The sequence below is a fragment of the Juglans regia genome, chromosome 7 (genome assembly GCF_001411555.2).
Source record: "Juglans regia cultivar Chandler chromosome 7, Walnut 2.0, whole genome shotgun sequence".
In the NCBI taxonomy this organism is placed as follows: domain Eukaryota; kingdom Viridiplantae; phylum Streptophyta; class Magnoliopsida; order Fagales; family Juglandaceae; genus Juglans; species Juglans regia.
This window is the reverse complement of record NC_049907.1, coordinates 9,499,563-9,515,992: the sequence shown is the minus strand read 5'-3', so window position 1 is coordinate 9,515,992 and position 16,430 is coordinate 9,499,563. Positions and strand designations below refer to the sequence as shown.

Sequence of the window (16,430 nt, the reverse complement as noted above, 5' to 3'; positions counted from 1 at the left end):
TTGAGATTTGAAAAAGTTAAATTGTTTATTATATTTTATGTGGGAATTTGAAAAAAATTGTAATGATGAGATGAAACATTTTCCGAATCCAACCGGTCACTATATAAATTTTCTTATTTGAATAATTAAATTCAAATTAATTATGAAGTGCAAACCTCATTTTACTTTTAAAAAAATATTTCATTTTACAAAATTTCCCTTACCCACCATAATAAAGTAATAAGTAACGCTTTGATTCTCTCTAAGAAAACAAAAACGTTCAACAATAATTCTTTATATAGTTTATAAAAATGAAACTACAAATAATTCATAATTTTTATATAATTTATAAAAACGAAACTACAAGCAATCCATGTGAAAGAAGTAAGACTTCAACAGTTCAACTTATATTTAGAAACAAAAATAAAAAGTTCGTGCACAGGGACGTCATTACGCCTAGGGCTGTAAGACTATGGGAATGGACTGAAAAATAGACCGGATTGAGTGGTTCGGTCTGGATCGGACCAGACTATAGTCTTATAGGTCAATTTGGGGATGTGGATTTTTTGGATCAGATTGGATCGAGACAGACTGAACATGTAAATATATATATATATATATATATTTTTAATACATATAATAATTATATAAGTTAATTATGTAATTTTCATCTAACGAATCACCATTGACCATATATATAATGAAATTATTTAATATTCATTAACCATATATGAAATATTAAAGAGATTACTTAATTTTAATTTTAATAATTTAATTAATTTTTTGTATTAATTGTTCTCCCAAAAAAAAAGAAAAAAAATATTGATGGATCAATCGGACTGATAGCTAATGATCCAGTCCGGCAAAAGTAATAGATCAAAATTTTCAATTCATGACCCCCTGGGATTAGACTCGACCAGACCAAATCGATTACACCTTACTTACACCTAATATAGCTAAAAACTATTAGTTACATTAGTTCTCAAACTCTTTTTTAACCAATTTATTTTTTAAATCAAATTATGTTAAGTGGATGGTGTATGATTATATAAAGACTTTAAAAAAGAATAATTTATTTAAAGGGACCCTACCTTGTTTGAATTGAGAAATAAGATAAGTTGAAATGATTTGTGAATAATAATAAGATTTGTGAATAAAAATTTGTGAATAGTACTTAATTCGCTATTCAACTTGTCATTTTTTTTTCCTCTCGCTATTATAAACCCAAGCCCTTGAGAGCCCCTCCCTCTCTCTCTCTCTCTCTCTCTCTCTCTCTCTCTCTCTCAAAATTCTTTTCCATTTATCCATAATTTAGTGCCTCAGCCTCATCGAAGGGCTTGTTTCGAAAAAGTTTTCATATCAAAATTCTTATCTCATCTCATATCATTTTTAAATATTACTTAAATATAAATATTTTCAAATTAATTATTACAATTTTTCTAAACTTTCAAACAAAAAATAAAATACAATTCAACATTTTCAAATCACAAAAAAGAAAAAAAACAAATTATATTAAAAAATTATATTCTAATAATATTTTAACTTTATAATTTTTTATTCAATTCTTTATCTTATTTTCCAAAACTCCATAAAGCTATATTCTAACAATATTTTAACAATAATCTCATTATTATTTACAAATTATCTTATCACTATTCATAAAAATTTTCATCCCAAAGGTTGTGTCGTCTTTGTGGGATCCTCAAGCAGAATGCAATATTCTTTTTGGTTTCATGGCTGATGGGTCAAAGATCGATCAGATTCTTTTTGGAAGTCTCTTTTCAAACTTGTGACAACTACTAGGAACAAAGAGTACGAATTCAATTTGATTTTTCTATGATAGCAAGAGCCATGCTTTTTTTGGCAAAGAAGACAAAGGGTACACTATAAAAAAATAATGTTTATTCGTGATGAAGTATTTGTGACAAAAATGATTATTTTGCAAATAAATATTAGTCAATTCTCATTGTAAATGGACTCACTCTCGTCGTAAATACCTGATTATGAATTAAGCATTTTTCTTATAGCCTGCATTAAAAGATAGCAATACGATATAAATCCAAAATAGCTAACAAAAGTATTTGACCATGAAAAGCCTATTTTGAAAAGAAAAATGCTTTAATTACAAAAAAGTTTACAAAAATAAATTTAAAAACTGATGTTGGTCCGCTAGATTATAAAAAAAAAATTATTGTAAAGTAAATTTAATGTATCATATGAAATCATATCAATTTATAGATTTACTTTTATGTGATCTTTTTATAATTGTAACACTTCTCTCTTGAAAATGTCATTCATTATTCTAACTATGTATTTAATTCTAAATTCTACACATCGATATTCACTAACTAACTATCTTCATACGACTATATATCATTGGCATTGACAAAAATAATCCATTAACGATATGTAGGATGATGCATCCGTGCATGTTTTGACTCATTTTATTATTTGCTTACTAGGGGGCAAAAGCTACATTAATTCAGCGGGATTCAACACCCCGCTACCCCAACATAGTGGGGCGAGCAATCCTGCTTGCCCATGAGAGGGTAGATGGCCCCCACCCCACAAGGAGAAATCCCAACAATGGCGACGTGCAGGCTAGCCCCAACGGGGCCTACATTGCATAAGTAAGACTCTTATATTGCATCGGTATCCTATATAAAGGCAACATTATTTTACATTAACTTACACATAATATATACTAACAAATTTAAAAACTATGTTATTAATTTTTAAATTATGATTATATTTATAAACTTAAATTTACAATGTAGGTCCAAATTGTGTTCTTTTTCACTTTTAGGCTTAGGAATAATTTATGGGTCATGTGGCCATGGGACTATTGGAGTGGACGGGGGCCGGGGCTAATGAAGGGTTCACCCCCACCTCCCGACATCTGGTCGGGGATCGCATCCCTGCATCCAGGGGCGGGGTGCTGGGGTGAAAACCCTACACCCCCCACCCATGCAGGGTAAGCGTGCGTGGAAGGGTCAACCTCACCCCCGCACGGGCGGGTAGCACCCCTAATATTATTTATTTATTTGGTCAGATTCTTTTTCTTTATCCTAGTGTCATTGTTAGTCAAAATGTTCATTTTAAGGATATTCTTCTCTCGCTTTGTATTTTCTTTTTTCAAATTTTTCACTCTGTGGAGTAGTGTATTCTCATGCCCACATACACGTAGTATTCAAAATGAATAATGTAATTAGATACAGTTTTAAAGAGTGTAAATCTTGCACACTCTCAAAATAAAGCTTACCATTTCGTCACACACACTCATACATATATAAATATATATATTTATATATATATATAGACACGCACAAAAATAAATATTACAACTTAAAATTAGCCAATTGTAATGTAAAATAAAAATAAAATGTATGATTTGGCATTATTTTAACTGAAAGTTCTGCTGGTGGGTCATACAAACTTCACGTACAGGATACCTTCGTCCATTAAAAAGAGAAAAGGGTCAAGTGCATGTACTGAGAATATATATATAATTAAAATTAGGAGAATGAGATCTCAAGTCATGCTCAAAGCACATGAGAACTTAACCATTTTTTTTTTTCTCTCAATTTGGAAATGGGCCTTTTGAGTGAAATTAATGGGAAATCATGCACGTACCTGAACAAAAACAAAAGGAGGGTTGGAAATCACGTGGAGTTGCTGCAGTAATGCACGACACTGATGAAAGGAATGGCTTTAATCAAATGCGGTGGGGACAAAAGCCGGCAACATTTCAAACTTGTATTGTTGGTCGGTTCCTTTAACATGTGCATACACTTCTAAACTTTTCAATACGTTATCCTATATATATTATCCTCATTTTCTATTTTCGTTTTATTTTGTTGACATGTCTTTACCATTAAATGTAGATTTAAAAAAAAAAAACATAATCCATTCACAACGGTCCGTCTGTTTCAGTTTAACAACCGCCAATAAAATCACACCACCTCAGCAAATTCTACACATATATAGGAAGACGTTGCACATATGATAAAATCAAGACTCTGAATAAAATTAAGATTTCGTTTATATTCACGGTCCATCTTAATTCATCTTAACTCATTTTATTATTATTTATTATTATTCAATAATTTTAATTCACAAATCTCATTACTATTTACAATTAATCTCACTACTATTCACAATCCAACGCAACTCATCTCAACTTATCACTCTAAAATTTTACACAGAACCCATTCTAACACCGCTGCACAACGCGGTCGAAAGTTCCGTCGCCCACCAAGGAAGAACTTGAAAATAAATTTTGGGAAAGAAACTTATTATTGTTCTCAAACTTGAAAATAATTTGTGGGAAAAGAAACTGATTGATTATAATTGTTCACATGAGGGGGTGGGGTACTGATGCTAATTAGAAACTTGAAAATAATTTGTGGGAAAGAAACCGATTGATTATTGTTCACATTGGGGCAGATGGGGCTAATCAACTAGGAAGAGGCTGATTATTCTTCACATGAAGAAAATTTAACAAGCCAGAAACCCAATCGAACAAGCTACGGGTTCAGAGTATTATCAACATTATGGATTAACACAATAGTTCAAACAAAGATGAACAAGCCAGAAACCCAATCGAAATTCACAAACTTGTGCACATGAACATCAGTACCAATCAAAACCTAGAAACAACCAACAGATTCAGGGGCTTCGTCGCCGATGGCAATGGATAGTCGGAGCGAATGGGTCTTCATCACAGCGACTACGTCTCCTGACGGCGACAGCGACTCCGAGAGATTCATGGTCGATTTGTATGGTTGAAGCTCAGGAGTCACGACAACGGCAACTCCTCACGACGTCACTTCTCACAAGTTTCAAATTTTGCAAATGGGAGGGACCAAGGGCTTGCAAATGGGAGGTTCACGGGTTTCACACCAAGGTCTTCATTCCCATCTGTCATGGTCCTATAGTTAGATAAATGGAATGTCTACATGGCATCTTCCCATTGGTGGGATATTTTTTGTGGAAAACCAGCACAGCCGGGTAGAATATTTCCTCTTAAAAAATACAAAATAATTGATTTTAACAGTAATGAATAGTGTTGCGTCAACTCAATGAGGTAACTGTTAAGAATGATAATAGATGATCTACAAAATAAACGACTAATGTTATATACAACAATAAGTGTGTAACTACCACACAATCGTTTTAAAAAAAAGTAGATTTTATTATTAAATAATTAATTTTTTTTTATGAATTTCATATTTATTTATTTATTTTCAAAATAACTACACGACGCTTATACATTCTACGATTGCAAATATAATTTCTCGAATAAACGGATTTAAATTTGATATAAATAGTTTTTTTTTTTTTTTTGTCAAAACAAATATAAATGGATTTTTGGTAAAATCTGATTGATTCGATAAAACATGATTAATAAATAAACTCGCAATTAATCTTTATAATACAAATAAATTTTATTTATAAATTTTTAGTTTTACACGTTTTTTTTTTATTGAAATGTAATATTAATATTACTATTAGTATTTGACTACTTAATATCTCAAACTATTAAATCTTTTTTGTTAATATGCTATTTTATCTTATGAAAATATTAATTTTCTTATACATTATTGGTTTGGATATTGATAATAAAATATTTTATCTTGAATCTTGTAATTGTGAATGATTTATATAGTTTATCCTTGTTGTTAACGTCAAAAAATGCGCACAGTCCAGAAGAGAGGAGAAATCCATTCCCGGGACATGCTGAGAGGTGTTAGGCCTCGATCGGTGCTGTATGGATCCCCCGACTATAAACAATGTTTAAATGCATAAAATAAAGAAAGATAGACATACAAAATTACGTGGTTTGACACTAGGCCTACATCCATGAGATTTGGGGAGAAGAGATTCCACTATAATAAGTTTGTTTACAGTCTCTCATAGCATTTTATTTCTCACTATACAAAGAAAATTGTAGATCTATTCAATGGAGAAGAAGTTCTCTATTTTGCTCTCAGGTTGAAGAAGAAGTCTCAAAGTCGGAAGAAGTCGAAGTCCTCCCAAAGAGAGAGTCTGAAAAAGGGTCCCCAATCCGTAGGTTCCTCTTGCCTTTTATCTCCTACCCCCACTTACTTTAAGTCACTTCTCTATTTTTTGTCTGCTGACACATTATTTTTTCTTGCTTTATGTCACTTCTCCCCTTTCTCTCTCTTGACATTACTCTTTCATGCCTCATGGCACTTCCATGCCTTAGTCTCTTCTTGTTCCATCCCCTTCTCTTATCTTTTGTCTTTTATTGAATCCCTTCCCCATTGACTGAGCCTAAGAAATTCTATAGGCCGGGAAAAAATCTCCTTACACTTGTATTGTTTATATATGAAATTATATTAATTAAGTTAAAAAATATACAAATCAGCTCAACTCATTTATATAAACTAAGTTAAAATGGTTGAAGAGGGTTGAAACAGGATAATTGAGTTGTGTCTAGGTTAATTCAATAAAGGTTCATTACTGAATAAGTTAAGCGGGTCGTGTTGCATCACTTATTATCTATATAGGTCGTGTTAGGATTTTAGAATTTGACCCGTTTAAATAAACGGGTCATGTTCAGATTAACCAATATAGTCTAATACTCACGACTTAACACGACTTGCAAATACGAATTGTCACCCTAAACATTAAAAGTGAAATAAGAGTTTAGTATATAGTATTTTTAAAAAGTAAAATTTTACTTAGCAGCCCTATACTACACACCTGTTTTAATTTTTCATCTTTTTTTTTTTTTTTCTCAACATGTTATAAAACTGCTGAATAAGAGAACTCTTTTGAAAAAAACTTGCAGCCACATGTTGCTATTCTGTGGGCTGCATGAACCGCGGACTTCATCGGTCCTGCATTCAAAATTGGAGTGGGCTTGGCTTGCAAAAGCTTAGCAGAATAGACCATCTCGGTTCACTTCTCATCATCACCCTTGGATAGATTGGTACTTGGAAATAAGCGTGCGAGCTTAAGATCCCTTTGGATTTAGGTGGCATTGTAATCAGAAAATATGGCATTTATGACTACTTCTTACAGATTGGGAATTGTTTGGAACTAAGTTCTAGAAAATCATTCGTTTATACATCAAATGCATAGCCAGACATAACAATATATATGAAGCTTTGTGAATTCTTATCTGTTTTTGGCCAGGGTGTCAATTAAACGACAAGATACACGTTCACAGCATCCTTATCATCATAATTACAATATCTCAACAAGCAAAAAGTGTCTTTATTTTTTATTTTTTTAAAGAAGAGGCACATTAGAATACAAATCATGCGGAGGAGATTTATATGGTGATGGTTTCCAGCTATTTATCATCTTTGGAGACAGCCATACGCCAATGAATAGAGCCACTGAAACTACTTTCCAAAGAACCATTAATAAAACTACTTTTCGAGTCGTGTGCGTAGTTCACACCTGCAAGACCGTCTCCTCTCCTCAAATCAGAAACAATCCCAACCAAAACAATTGGGTGATCGCGGTTATTATCTGCACTCTTAACACTACCAATCCCAACCCAAAGAGGCGGCGCGGCGGCGGTCCCACAAACAATTGAGCAGTCGCGGGTCTTAGGGTTTGTTTAGAAATAATCTCGTCTTAAAATTCTCAATTTTTTCTCATTTCATCTTATCTCATCTCATCTCATTCTCAAACATAATTTAAATACAAAATTTTCAAACTAATCATTATAACTTTTTCAAAATTTTAAAACAAAAATAAAAAACAATTCAATTTTTTTAAATCTCCAGACAAAAATAATATTATAAAATTATATTCTAATAATATTTTAATTTTATAATATTTTTTGTTCAACTTTTTCTCTCTCATTTCCTAAAACCTATACAATACTCAATTCAAACTATCTCACTACTATTTACAAAATTCTCATCCCATCTTATTTTTCAAACAAAAACGTGACTAAGGAAGTTCATATATGTACTTGAAGACTACCTAATAATTACTTTAAAGTAAAAATCACATTATTTTTATAAGAACAATAGGTCAGAGTACGAAAGTCGAAAGAACACTCGTATCTATTTGGAATTTTGGATGAGTTTGTCATAACAAAGAACAACCAATACAAAAATATAAAAAAGCAAGTTCCAATAACTGGGAACTTGCTCACTACTCGCGGTGCTTGCCGGGTACTTCAACAGGGAAAATGAAAAAAAGAAATCCAAAACTTCTCATTCACATACCACAAAAGGTCTAAATCACTAGTTAATAGAATTGCACAAAACTACTACATATGAAAGGTTCGCATGCTTTCACCAACTATATTTCTAAACTTCAATGTACATTACCTTCAGTGACTTTCCACGCACTCTGAATGCTCTGATAAAATTACATCAGTTTTGACATGAAAAGGCTAACTTACAAGTAAAAAATTAGTCTCCGTTTTCAAGGGTACCATTCCTATTCAGATGTTTGTTTCATTCTTCTGCTCACAGTTAGCAGTAATTCTGGGCTTGTAATATTGCCAAAACCACGTGATTAAGATTAAGATTAAGAAAAAAAAAAAAAAAAAAGGAACTGCAGTAATGCTGGCTCCTTGGGTTAGCCAGCAGCCACGGCATCTGCCCTTGGACTTGTGTCCAATAGTTGATGGAGCTTGGCACCAGAGTTTGAGCTGTTCTCGTACATGTCACTCTTTTCCTCGGTGCTCCGATCAACCGCACCTGAATTATTAACCCTTGACAGGAGGTTCTCTGTACTAACAGGCAGGGCCCTCTTGTCCTCAATTCGGTTCAAAATGATCTCTTCTGTCTGTCCTAATTGAGCATTTTTCAGTTTCTCCTGTATAACATCAAAACCAATTACAAGCTGGAGCAAGAGTAAAGACAGAAATGGAAAAGAATTTGTGATGCCAGTAGGAACTACAGAGGTTGCACATGGATGTACCATTAATTTAGCATTTTCTAGCTTCAGTTTATCTGAGTTTTCTGTCAATAGACCTATTTCAGATTTTATTGCTGTATTCTCAGCAGTCAAGGAGTCGACTTTAAGTGCAAGTTCTTCAGTCTCAGCCTGCAGAGTGTGTTGCAAAACATTACATCAGTTAATGTGTACATGCTAAAAGGTGGTTCAGACCCGACAATATGAACTTCTAAAAGCATAAAAGAGCGCAGATTTCCAAACCTGCTTCCTCAACCTGGACCTTCTAGCTGATTCACGATTAGACTGTTTCCTCCTCTCTCGTTTCAGCTCTCTTTCATTCTGAGCAATATAAAACAAAAAATACAAGATTTTCAAAAGATTTTAGACATCTTTGTCCGGGGGAAAAACAAAGGATAAACAAAACAAAACAGCAATATTTGGAATAATAAAAATGAAAAAAATAAAATAACACCATTCATAGACTATACCGGCATCCACGCTTCAGAAGGCAATACTGAACAGGACTGTGGGACACTTGTAGTTGTTGTCTTGGTATTTATGTTACTAGTGTTCCTGAGCTCCAATGCTGTGGCCATGCCCGGAGAAACAACACTTCCAACCAAATTTCCAGAAACACTACCAGGAGTGACAGTTGCACCAGAGGTCTTGTTGGGAGCTACACTTACCTCCTTAGCAGAAGTATGACTGGCTTGCATCTCAGTCTTGCCTTCACTGCCTGTTCATATACATATCCAGTAAACCAAAAATATCAAAACCTGAATTCAAGTCAATAGCTCAGCTGCTTTCTTTACTGCAGAAAGTTAGTCAACAAGCAAGCATTTTCATATACATGACAACGAATCACACCACTATGTCATCAATATGCTCACAACTGGTAATTAAGTGCCAAAACTTTTAGATAGTGGAAGACACCATTTCTAACATGTTTGAAGCAATAAAAAATTAGAAACCACTATGCTGAGATACTTTTTCCTTCAAGAAACTAGAGCCTAGAAACAAGACCGTCGATAAGGTAATGCAAAGTTGAATTTCTTCAATTTGGAAAATGAGCGACTTGTCATATGTCACTGTATGCTTACTTCTAGATATTAAGCGGAACAGAATCTTAAGACACCCAAGAGGCCATAGCGCAACTCTAATGCAGAAAAAGAGGTCGGTCCAGTTGTTGCATTAATTGATACACAGTTTCCAATTGCCTGGTGGCCTAGAGTACTTCTCTCTTCCTAGGTGGAAGTCTTATGGGTGTGGTTTCGGGGGATTTAGGGCAGGTTTGGGGGATGGGATGAGACACAAAATTCTCATCTCATCCCATCTTATCATTACACATTTTTCAAATCTCCATACAAAATATAATAAACAATTCAACTTTTTCAAATCCCAATTCAACTTTTTCAAATCTCAAAACAATAATAATACTAAAACATAATATTTTAAACACTAAAACAAAACACAAAATTCTCATCTCATCCCCAAACCTGCCCTAAGAGATTTTTCTAACTTTCGAATGAAGGGGATAAACCACTTTAAAAAGAAAGAAAGAATGATCCACACCATGTAATCAGTGGGCATCCTACACAACTGAATACCAGGCCCATTCTATTGTTTATCAAAGTTTGATACTTGGAAAAGAACAGAGTAATACCAGTTGGTGTTCCATCGCGGCTTCTTTTCCTTCTGGTTTGATTTGGCTGAACATAAAGATAGATGAAGACCACAATCAAAATTTGCAAATGTGTCCGTCATTATAGATTTACATATAATAATCGAATAAACAGGCACGGTGCAAATGTGTTGCAAGAAATGCTTATAGGCAAGGCATGAAATAATCACCCTGGCAGTGTTCCCATCACTTCCATCGCTGGAACCATCAGTCTCTGAACTGTTCATGTGGCCAAAGAAACTACGTTAGCCTGGCCACAAGAACTGTGCATGTGGGAAATCTACATTGTACAGGATGAAGGAGGAGTTCTAGCTACCAAAGCGAACCAAATAGAAAAAATATAAAGCTTATCACAAGGCAGAGACAGAAGAAGGTTCAACAAACCTCTGTGACAGCCTATGTTCAGCCCCACCATCAGCACTCTCAGCAGTACCATTGCCTATTGACATTGCAAGTCCATCAAACTCTTTCAACTTCTTCATTAAACCCCGATCTGTATTTCCCGACTTTGTAGGAGTTTCTATGCTCAAAGGAGTTACTGCCTGCTCCATTGCACCATAATTAAATCTAAAATTAATTAAGGGCCACCTAATATGCAAATTTTTGTTTTTAATTACTGATATATTTCACAATCCATAATGATAGGTTGACAATAGAGAGAAATAGAACTACAAGAATTCAGAAGAAAAACATAGCACCAAAGCTTCACTTACAGCAGGCGACAATGGAACCCCTTGACCATGTGAATGCGATCCCTAGTTTAAAAAATAAATAAATCCATGAGTACATTATGTAGAGCTTTCCTCACTTTTGCATAATATTTTAAAGTTCTATTATTATACAGGGAGAGGGGCCAGTTGTAAAGAATTGGAAACTTTGCATGATTCAGTCCATCTAGACAGGGCAGCCACTACAAACTAGGATGTCTGCCAGATACAAGCTATTATTTTCATTACACGAAGATAACCCAGAAAGGATAGCTACCCAGCCAGATATTCCTAAAATTAAAGCTTCATATTGCAAGCCCCACAAGGAGGGCTATAACCATCTACAAACAAATTTCTTGGACTCAAACATCCGAATTTGATTTGCACTAGAACTTCCCCTAGTTTACCTAATAGGCTAATACATGGTCTGGTGAGTAAGATCATGTATCCCATGGGGAGTAAACCATGGACCAAAGGGCCTTGCCATGGTGGGATTTCAAGTCATAAGAAAAAATCAGAACTCCAAGAAAAAATAGAACGAACAACTTACAAGAGGAACTGCAGGATGTGCATAAACCCCTCCATGTGGGTAGATTGCAGCATAAGGTGCCCCGTAAGGTGGCATCATGGGCTGGAAGAATAAATAAGTTAGCAAACCATCATAGAATAATGTTTGTAATTTATTCCTCAGTACACAACCTCTTTTAGAATGATTATTGAAAACTATAAACAAACTTTTGACTGCCTTATTCTGTCCAATACCTGGGGTGGGCCCCACATATATGGGTGAGGAGCATGACCTGAGGTCACAGTGGAGTTGTAATATGGTGGAAGAGTGACTCTGGGACCATAATATGCCTGAATATGTAAGGCATTAGTTTGAATTAATATTATTATTTCTTGGAAAAAATTATATATTGAACCTTCCATTAAATAAACATGTTTTAACAACTGCCTAGAAAAACAGTTAGATAGTGCAGGCATAGAATAGATAACCTGCATGGCTGCCCAATCAGGATAGACGTGAATATTAGTCTGATTAGTTTGATCCTGCCAAAAAAAAGGACCGACCGACTGAGGATTCATAAACAGACCTTCAAAAGTTAGATCCAAAGAAAGAGTACAACTAGATGTATCTACATAAATAACTAGCCTTATTTTTTTCTCCATCAAGAAGATTGACACACAGAGCTGGAAAAATAGATAGAAAATTTTACTTTTCAGCATCTCAAATACTGCAGTTTTGACCACAAGAACATTTTCATTTCTCAACTTACCGGTGTTACTGGTGAAGACGACTTTTCAGACTTGGTAGACTTTCCCTCTTCATTGTTTCCCATGGAGCGCTTCCAAAATATTGATTTGATTTATGTAAGAAAATCCTTTGCGTTTCTCTGATCAAGACCTCACCTAGCTGCACTAATGGTTATCACGTTAATCTGTAATCAGGAAGATCCCCAAGGCAACCACTTAACAGTCTAAGAGCATTAGGATTTAAACTTCTAAATAGAGTTATTATGGTCTAAACCATTGCTGTTAATCTTTTGCAAAATAGTATAATGATGCTATGAATGCAATAATCTTGTCATAAAAAATTGAACATAAGAGCTGCAAAATACTAATACAACACAATGGGAATCTTAAGCTACTGCTCCCAATGAAAGTAGAAATAGTTACCCCAGAACCAACATTAAGACTTAAGAGGAAGTGAAGTCACCATAATCGACATAGTAATACATTAATTCCCATGGCCAGCCAAAGCAATGGTCCTTCAAGAGAACCGACGTAGGCAGGCCCTAATTTTAATCATTTTGTTTTACACAACCACTTCGCAGCTTGCACTTGAAAAACCAAAACTTCAACCACAGCACCAGGCAGTAGCTACAATAAATTCGGGTTGCTTGTCACGTTATTAGTGAAAGCATAAATTTCAGTATATGAATAGTATTGTTAGTTCTTGTCTCTGTGCTTTTTTCATGCAACCATGGTTTTTGAGGCATAACTTGAATGGAATTTGTCTTGCCATCCTATTAAAGCCTAGTATATTCACCTTAAACTAAAGCATGATCGAGCCATGAAAGTTAAACCTATGCCAAAAGATTTAAAATCGAAACCCTCTTTCAGAAAGCATGAGATAAAATTCACCTTGACAAGGCTATTCCATAATTCCCTCAGGACAACAACAAAGCGCAGCTTCCCAAAGTCAATTCAACTTTGGTACAGGAAGATGAATAGCATAAACGACAAATATCTAAGATCGAGTGATGTAGCTTTAAAATATACTATCAATCTGCAGTCGTCGTATTTTTTTTTTTTTTATAATAACAGATCTCATTTCATTCATCAAAGGAGGACATACAAAGTTCACTTAGAATAACAAGTCAATTACAAACGTTAATAGTTTCTCAGTACACTTTCGTGACTGGCATGCTAGTTTCTCAGTACACTTTCATGACTGGCATGCTAGTCCAGACGGCTAATCACTAAAGACTGAAGTCCAAGAGATAGCACCTCTCTGTCCACGACAGAGTTTACAGTAAACATACAGAGGATTTCATATCATATTTTTACTAAACGTACAGTCCGCTGCTTGCAGGTAAGTAAACAACGGAATGAAATTTTGCAAGGATTGAAAGAAAGTTTGTAGAATCAATTAAATAAACGAAGCGGGATTTGGAATTTTTTTTCAATTTTCCGTGGCAGTAAAGTTGGAACAAAAGTCGTTATGCCCCCCCAAGTTAATTTCAACAGCAACCAAACTCGAAAAGATCATCTACTGAAGAATAAGTAAATAATTAAAGTGAGGAAAAAAAGTCGGGAAGAAAAAGAAAAAAAAAAAAAAAAAAAGGCTCCACGCAAGGAAAAAGACCATAAGGTAGAGGGTCATTATCGTCTTCTCCACCACCCCCACTCCATAACAAGACAGGTATGGACAGAAGTTGGACATTAGTCGTGAAGTATCGACAAATCTACCTAAAGAGGATAATCTAGGAGCTAATTGGCGATACAGCCCTCGGTGCAAATATATGAAAGGAAAAGGTGAAAGATGAAAATTTAAATCGCCAAAAAAAAAAAAAAAAAAAGAATTAAAAATAAAAGGTTTCAAATAAGCAGCTGAATTTTTCTACTCATTACTTCGATGATCAAACGGCTTCGTATTATATCATCTTTTTCCTTCTTTTTCTCCCCAAATCTCTCTACTCTATATCCTCTTACGGCTAGTAGAGATAGCATGAGAAAGAAAATATGCATTCAAAAGGAAACTGAAACCACAAAACAAGGAAATTACCACACAGGAAGCCCGGAAATTCAAAGGTTTCGGTAGAATCGCAGAGAAAATATGGAGATCCATCTAAGTTAATCCATTGTTCGATTTCTAAGAAAATGAACGACAAGAAAATATACAGGACCATTAAAGTCTGGTTCCGGCAAACGAAAATCTCACCTCAACTTAAGCACTTAATTCTATATTCAGAAGTCAACAGGAGTTTCTGGTTACTGAAGAAAACCCAAAGTTCATGTTATAATTTTTTTTTTTTTTTTTTTTTTTAAACTTTCATGCGGCACAAAAAAATAAAAGGAAACAAAATTTTTTCTTTACTTCATCCATTTTTCTCAACAAACAAGCAGAGCCTTAAATTGAGAGAATTTCCAAATCAAAATTTTCATTTTCCTCGAACTCTAAAGTTCAACAAAAAATCTCACACAAAATCCACATACCTTCCACTGTATAGACCCAAAAAATCTCCTCCTCGTCACGTCTTAAAACCAAAGAAATGGCGGCGAAGAAGAAGAAGAAGAAGAATTTCAATGGAAAAGGGACTAAATATCACGAAAAAGATTGACCTCTCAACCTCCGCATTTTGGCTCTACTTTCTCGCTCTCTTAAACGAGAAAAAGAGTGGGAGAAGCAGAAAGAAGGAGGAGAAGAAGAGGAAGAAAGGAAGGGGGTAGGGAGCGCCAAGCCAACATCCACGTCACTAAACACGTGTCGTATAGGAGAAGAGGTGTATACGTACACCGTATATATACGGGGAAAGATTGCTGTGGGTGGTTGTTGAGCTGGCCCATCGGGAATCGCGCTGTCCATTTATTTATTCCAACGTCACCACGGCCTCACACGTGTTCATCGACGACTCGAGCTACGCGTCCCATGGCTTCGGGTCCAACCTATTCCACCCGTCATGTGGCTTACGTGGTCCGTTCCCATTTTTTAAATTTTAAATAAATATTATTTTCTTGTTGGGGGAAGAATTAAATTAGATTGAAATGGTCCTTTGAAATCCACCGCTAGTATTTTATTTTGAAAAATTCTTTTTAATTACTATTTATTACTCCACACTCTATTTTATAAAAAAAAAATTATAAATATAAAATGTGAGAATAAATTATGACTGATATATAATATTTATTTTTTATTTTTACTACCATATTATTATAAAATATTTATCTCGATTAATCTTTTTTTTCTATAAAAAGATCACATAGCATTCATAAAATAGCACATATAAATATGATTTAAAAAAATCAATTACAAACGTTAATAGCTCTTTAACACATTATCGTAGTTGATATGGTCTAATCTAAACAACAAATCGCTAAATATCTAAGTCTAAGAAATTCGTCCTACACATCTCTGTTCTCGACAAAGAAAAAATAATTAGGTAACAAAACCTATACTTCGACTAAACAGAATAGGGTACACTAATTTCATACACTGCCAAAGCAGAGAGAACATCACACTGTTCAGATCATGGTCTGAAGGAACAAAATTTTTGAATTTTTTTTAATAAAAAAATATAAACAAGACACGAAATAAATATATCTCGATTAATCTTTGAATACATATATTTTGACTATACGCATCATATAATTATTTAATTATATGTTGAATTCGTGGGACTTCGGATCTTTTACATATTCCAAGTCTTTTTTCCTTTTTTGACCTTTATTTCGGTTGAATTTCTTTTTCAAAATTATTACCTAAAAACTTGATTTATTTTCATCTTAGATTTTTTTTAGAACAAACACTTAATTTAAATTTTTAATTTCATGTATTTGTAACTCATCTCAATCCACTTCAACTCATCTCATTTCATCATTATAACTTTTTTAAATTTCTACACAAAATATAATAAACAATTTAACTTTTTCAAATTTTAAAATAA

At 34.0% G+C, this 16,430-nt stretch overlaps 1 protein-coding gene across 2 annotated transcripts; it reads right to left on the bottom strand.

Annotated features, from left to right (window-relative positions):
* Window positions 1-8,199: 8,199 nt before the first annotated feature.
* On the bottom strand, window positions 8,200-15,199 carry LOC108996456 (common plant regulatory factor 1-like). 2 transcript variants are annotated; one of them, XM_035692022.1, is made up of 13 exons: window positions 14,983-15,199; window positions 12,540-12,681; window positions 12,259-12,312; window positions 12,025-12,120; window positions 11,813-11,893; window positions 11,269-11,310; window positions 10,940-11,097; window positions 10,726-10,774; window positions 10,538-10,583; window positions 9,363-9,610; window positions 9,136-9,213; window positions 8,899-9,024; window positions 8,200-8,793 (listed from the first exon to the last, which is right to left on the bottom strand). In XM_035692022.1, the coding sequence occupies exons 2-13, from the start codon at window positions 12,600-12,602 to the stop codon at window positions 8,554-8,556; spliced, it is 1,281 nt and encodes a 426-aa protein (XP_035547915.1). In that variant the 5' UTR covers window positions 12,603-12,681; window positions 14,983-15,199; the 3' UTR covers window positions 8,200-8,553. The 2 variants fall into 2 exon arrangements, with proteins under 2 accessions (XP_035547915.1, XP_018827913.1); XM_018972368.2 differs by having other exon boundaries at window positions 12,540-12,676.
* Between the last annotated feature and the right edge of the window lie 1,231 nt (window positions 15,200-16,430).

Coding starts and splice junctions, on each gene's coding strand:
- LOC108996456 (XM_035692022.1), bottom strand. CDS start 12,602: ATGGGAAACAATGAAGAGGGAAAGTCTACCAAGTCTGAAAAGTCGTCT. Junction 10,775..10,939: donor GAACATAGGCTGTCACAGAG/GTTTGTTGAACC, acceptor CCACATGAACAG/TTCAGAGACTGATGGTTCCA. Junction 8,794..8,898: donor TAGAAAATGCTAAATTAATG/GTACATCCATGT, acceptor GATGTTATACAG/GAGAAACTGAAAAATGCTCA.